This window comes from Chinchilla lanigera, unplaced genomic scaffold, assembly GCF_000276665.1.
Source record: "Chinchilla lanigera isolate Chin_1 unplaced genomic scaffold, ChiLan1.0 scaffold00011, whole genome shotgun sequence".
Lineage (NCBI taxonomy): Eukaryota > Metazoa > Chordata > Mammalia > Rodentia > Chinchillidae > Chinchilla > Chinchilla lanigera.
Genome location: NW_004955412.1, coordinates 24,818,971 through 24,824,918, shown reverse-complemented (window position 1 = coordinate 24,824,918; position 5,948 = coordinate 24,818,971). Strand labels below are relative to the sequence as shown.

General features: G+C 32.9%; 1 protein-coding gene across 1 annotated transcript; it reads left to right on the top strand.

The window, feature by feature from the left end:
• Position 1: 1 nt before the first annotated feature.
• LOC102023679 (putative olfactory receptor 10D4) lies at positions 2 to 544 on the top strand (the record flags this gene model as incomplete). The annotated part of the gene is made up of 1 exon (XM_005378638.1): positions 2 to 544. A coding segment is annotated over one exon (543 nt), but the record flags the coding sequence as incomplete, so codon positions are not given.
• Positions 545 to 5,948: the final 5,404 nt, after the last annotated feature.

The following is a 5,948-nucleotide window of genomic DNA, read 5'->3' as shown; positions in this document are numbered from 1 at the left end:
GGTCATCATGAACCACTGGGTGTGCTTTATCTTGGCCACAGGAACCTGGATGAGCGGCTGTGTCCATGCCATTGTCCTAACCTCCCTCACCTTCAAACTACCCTATTGTGGCTCCAACCAGGTGGGCTACTACTTCTGTGATATACCTGCAGTGTTGCCTCTGGCCTGTGAGGACACCTCTCTAGCTCAGAGGGTAAGTTTTACAAATGTTGGTCTTGTGTCTCTGGCTTGCTTTCTAATCATCCTTGTGTCCTACATTCGCATTGGGATCTCCATATTGAAAATCCGCTCAACAGAGGGCAGGCAAAGAGCATTCTCCACCTGCAGTGCCCACCTCACTGCAATCCTTTGTGTTTATGGACCAATAGTCATCATCTATCTGCAGCCCAACCCCAGTCCCTTGCTTGGTGCTATAATTCAGATCGTGAATAACCTTATAACTCCCATGCTGAACCCACTAATCTACAGCCTGAGGAATAAGGATGTAAAGTGTGCCCTGAGGAATGAGTTTCTTAAGAGAAGCCATACTTTGAAAAGTAAATGAAATATTCAAACTTTTGCTGGACAAAGTTTGAGTCTTCATTTTTTAGGGCAAATTCTTATCTGCAGCTTCTGAATTAGTCTGTCACTTAACCTCAGTGTATTAAAATGTGTTTTTTATAGTTTTATTTCTCTATGTTCTATAGTGAAATATAATTTACAAATTTGCTTTTCAGATAGTGTACTAGTTCTTATTCTATGTGGATTATAGCTCAGCACCACTACCTCTCTAAACATTTCTTAGTCTTTTAAATTTTTAAATAAGTTAAGATATGACATCTATTCTCATCTGGATGAAGTTAAAAATATCTAATGTCTGTCTGTCTGTCTGTCTGTCCCTCTCTCTCCAAGATATATCTAAGAGAGAATGCAACTAAACTTCAAAAAAAAAACATTAGCTTAAACCTAATATGAGAATTTTGTATCTTTTCATTTTGTAGATTTGAAGTTTCAATTTTCTACCAATTTCCCCTAGTATTCAAAGTAGCTAGTATTTAAGATAAGATTTCCCATATGTTCAATCTTATGTTTTAACATGTTTTTTAGTGTAGAGATTTCTTGAGGATCTAGTTATTTTTGTTGCTTTATAAGAGTCTTACAAATCTATGAAATCAGATTTTTCCTTGTACATTATTTTATCAACGAATCCAGATTATTTCTCATTAAATACCAAAGGAATCACTATCTGTTATATAAATGTTTGTTAAGAAACAGAGTTAAGTATTTTTATGTTTTATCTAAAATAAAAGTACAGTTAACTTATTTTTATGTTTATAAATTCCAAGTTAGCATATTTGTAAAATCATGTAGCAATAATAAACTTGTTTCCCCATAAGAAAGGAAATGTTTCTCCTTTATTCATAATAAAATTGGTATGTTATATTGCTGTAACCTCTGTGTTCCATAATTCTGAGGAAAAATACTTCAGCTTTATTTCCAAGCTCATACTGACATTTGTAGGGAAGATATTCTTCCCTTTTTCTTTGTTTTCTCCTTATTTTTATCTGTCAGTTGTGCATGGCTTTTCTTGTAAATTACATAAAATCCTCTTTGGAAAGTAGCAAAGACTAAATGCTGCAGAGGGAGAAAGAGGAAGAGAGACTGAAAGAACCAAAGAAAAATGAGAAGGAAGGAAGGGAGGGAGAAAGGAAGTAAAGGAAGGAAGGAAGGAAGGGAGGGAGGAAGGAAGGAAGGGAGGGAGGGAGGGAGAGAGGAAGATTTTAGAAGTAAATCAGAATAACATTTCATCCTGGAATGATTATTGTCTTTTTTAACCTTCTGTCTAGCATCAGAGGTGGCTCCTAACCATTTTTCCAAGAATTAGCTATAAACCAAGCAAGACTATGATGCACAGTATCAGATAATATTAAAAGAGCTCCAGCAATGACAGTACTTGCCACTAACTAGGGCACTGGGATGAGCAATGTAAGACTATCTAGTGTCAGACACTGATTGTACTGCACAAGCTGTTAGGTAGTTAGTTACTCTTATTAGAAATCAAACAGATACTCATCCACCTTCGGGAAACCTCAGCGACACTGTTATTTTTACCTAAGCATCAACTGGATGAAAATGTTGCATGTCACAGTTCTCCACATCTCTTTAACATAAAAAATTAGTAGCTATTACAGTAAGGTTCTTATGATTTTAAATATTCTGCTACCCAGGAAACTAATACAGGCACTCTTACCTTAAACTCTATTTTCTTTCCTACACTACCTTTTTGGGAAGAAATGTCAAAATAGGCAAATGTTTCACAGTCTCTCCTCTTCTGTCCTTTAAGTCTGCACCTGTGCACTTTTGTATTAGCTTTTTACCACTTGTCACTATAAGCACATGTGAATACTAAAAATTAATAAAATACTAGTCTAGTTACAATGGTTTAAAAATACCTTTGAATGTTATCCTAACATTTTTGAGTGTGTATGAAAATATAAATCCAGCTCAACCTGTGTTTCTCTCATCTATTAATAGGTTGACTTTTCATGGAAATATCAGGTTTGCAGACTAAGAGTGTGAACTATTAAATTTTTTTAGTTAATGGCAAAACCAAAAATAGAATCTAGATCTTCTGATTTGAAGTTCATTTTCTGCTTTACGAATTGAAAATACTAGTAAAATTATTGATGATCTTGATATTATATTACTTTTGCTAACCTCCACAAATGTTATCATAACAATGAAAATACTAAGTGAGAAAATTACTCACCATTTTGCTGTAAAAGAGAATCTCTATTAAACCAGAAGTTTTATTTATTCTGACATAAATCAAAATATAAAATCATCTAATGCAAAAGAAAAAATTTCTAGTCTTTTTATTTTGATGAAATATTTTTAGAAGCTTAAATATACTGACTTGTAAAAATTTAAACTGGGTATGGTTGTTGAGATGACCAAAAGTTTAAGACCAGTCTGGGAAACTTAGTGAAGCCTTGTCTCAATATAAAATAAGAAGGGCTGAGGATGTAGCTCAATGGTAGAGCACTTGCCTAGTATGAATAAAGCCCTGAATTCAATCTCTAGTACCACAAGGAGGAGAAATTAGATATAATTCAACTTATGGAAAACTTGAAAAATTTGTACTAAGAATCTATGTATGGTTTATGTTCATATTTCAAAGATATTATCATTATATTTGCTTTATTCCTGTCTTCCATATATTTATATATGTGCATATGTGTATGTACATATGTTTTTGAACCAGAGTAAATTGTAGATATATATGCCAGGCCTATGGTTCTTCTCGTGACATACTTCACATAACTGTGCTTTTCAAAATAGGGCATCCCTTATGTAACTATAAGATAGTCATCAAGTGAGAAAATCAGTATTGATACAATATTATCTAATCTGAATCCTTTAGATTTTGCCAATTATCATAATAATTTTTCTTGTAGTAAAACATTCCAGGATCACACATTGCATAAAGTAATATCTCTTTGAGTTCCCTTCATCTAAAAAAGTGCCTGAGTCATGATTGGTATTTCAGGATATTAATATTTTTCAAGAGGTGTAGAGCATCTATCAATTTGAATTTGTCTGATATTTCTTTCTGATTAGAGTCAGATTGTGTGTTTTTGTCAGGACTTCTGACTTCTTTGTCAGAAGAGATACTTTAAGGGGCTGGGGATTTAGCTCAGTGGCACAGTGCCTGTCTGGCAAGTGCAAGGTCATGAGTTTGGTTCCTGGTACTGGAAAAAAATAAATCAATAAATAAATAATAAAAACTAGAAGAGATACTCTAATCTTTTCAGTCTATCATATCAAAAGTTTGCTGTGGATTAGTTCACTAATGCTAAGGTTAATTTTGGTCATTTGGTTAGAGGGGTGTCTGCTAGATTACTTAACTACAAATATATTTTACTTTCCTATTTAATAGTGCTCTTCTTTCAAAGAAGGAATACTTTGTGATTATTTAATATCCTGTTAACTTTCAAATATTTACCTATTAGCTTTAATATCGCTGGATGATTCCTTCCTGAGTCAGTTACATATGAGTTACATCTGATAGATACATAGTAAAGAGAAAGCATTTTAAGTCAAAAATGCACTAAATATACCTAATAGACTCAACATCATAAAGGCTGAGCCTATGTTAAACATACTCAGAATATAGTAACCAATAATTAGAAAAAATCATCTAATACAAAGCCCATTTATAGTAATAAAACGTTTAACATCTCATGTACTCACTAACCATTTTGTAGATATGATGGGCTGTGAAAATACAAAACACAGCATTCAAAAGCACTTACCTTCCCAATTGCATAACTTACTGAGAGCTGCAGCTTGCTGCTACTGCCCAACATCCCGAGAGTATCACATTTCATATCCCTAGCTCTGGAAAAGTTCAAAATTTCAGAATTTGCAGTATTTTTTCTTTTGAATGTGTACTATTTTTGCACTATCACAAAGTCTAAATATCTTAAGTCAAGCCACTGTAAGTGGGGTACCATCTTATTTTTATAATTTTTAATTTTTTAATTTTAATTTTTATTAGACATGTTTCAATACATAGCAATTACATTCATGTTATAGAATTTGTGCATGTACCTAAAACATCCTGGTTTCCCCTTCCTTCTACCTTGCTTTTATTTTGCCAGGTTAAGATTAATTTACTTCTCATAAGTCCTCATAAAATCAATTATCATATATGTAGATTAACAACCAGACTAATAGGTCAAAAAATTTATACTAGACCAAAGTACACTTTTAAATGCTTTGTATATTTTGGGTTATAATAGGTTTTTACTTTCTCTCAACTTTTTTCTATCATGTATTTTATTTTGCACTTTATTTTTATATTGAGTTTTTAATATAAGAGAAGCATGCAATATTTAAGCTTGTCTATTTGATTTACTTGATTTACTTAGCTTAACATTATGGTCTCAAGAGGCATCTGTTTTCCTATAAGTAACTCAAATTCTTCTTTATAGAGAGTAGTACTCCATTGTGCCTAAAAATCACATTTTCTTTATTCACCCAAGTGTTGATGGATGTATAGTCTGTTTCCAAGATTTAGTTACTATAAATTGTGCTTCTAGAGCATGATTATGTACATCACTGTGGTGTGATGCTTTTAGCTCTTTTGAGAAGATACTTAGAAGGGCAATAGCTGTGTAAAATTGAATTTCTGGTTTTTGTTTTTGTTTTTTTTTTTTTGAGAAATGTCCTTACTGATTTCCATAGTGGTTGTATCAGTTTATACTTTCACCAACAATGAAGAGGATTCCTTTCTCCACACATCCTGGCCAGCATTTTTTATTGGTTGTTTTCTGAATGATAACCATTCTTTTTAGAGTGAGATGGAATCTCAGTGTTGTTTTAATTTGCATTTCTTGAATGGGCAGTGATGTTGAATACTTTTTCATATACTCACTGACCATTTGTGCTTCTTTATCTGAGAAGTACCTATTCACTTCAAATGCCCATATTTTGATTGGGTGAAATTTAGGACATCTAATATTTTTTAGATTTTTCTGTTGATGTGAACTGTTGCCCCTCTGCCATGTGCCCCCATTCCTTAAAACCAGCTAATTTTGGACTGAAACCTGTAAAAACTATAAGCTAAATAAACCTTTACCCCTTTAACTTTGAGGGTTGGGTATTTTGTCTCAGTAACAAGAAAAGTAACTAAGACAGTAGATATCTATTAAATCCATTTCTTTAAAGGTTTACTTCAACTCTGATATTTCTTTGCTGATTTATTGTCTAGTCGATCTGTAAAACTGTGACAGTGGGAAATTGAGGTCCTTCACTTCATTTGTATATTGGGTTTATTGTATTTTTCATGTCCATTTTGTTCATTTTATGAAGTCAGTTGTGCTGGTATTTGCTGCATATATATTTGTAATTGTTAACTCTTTCTGTTGGACTGTTCCCTTAACCAACACATGGCAACCTTCTTT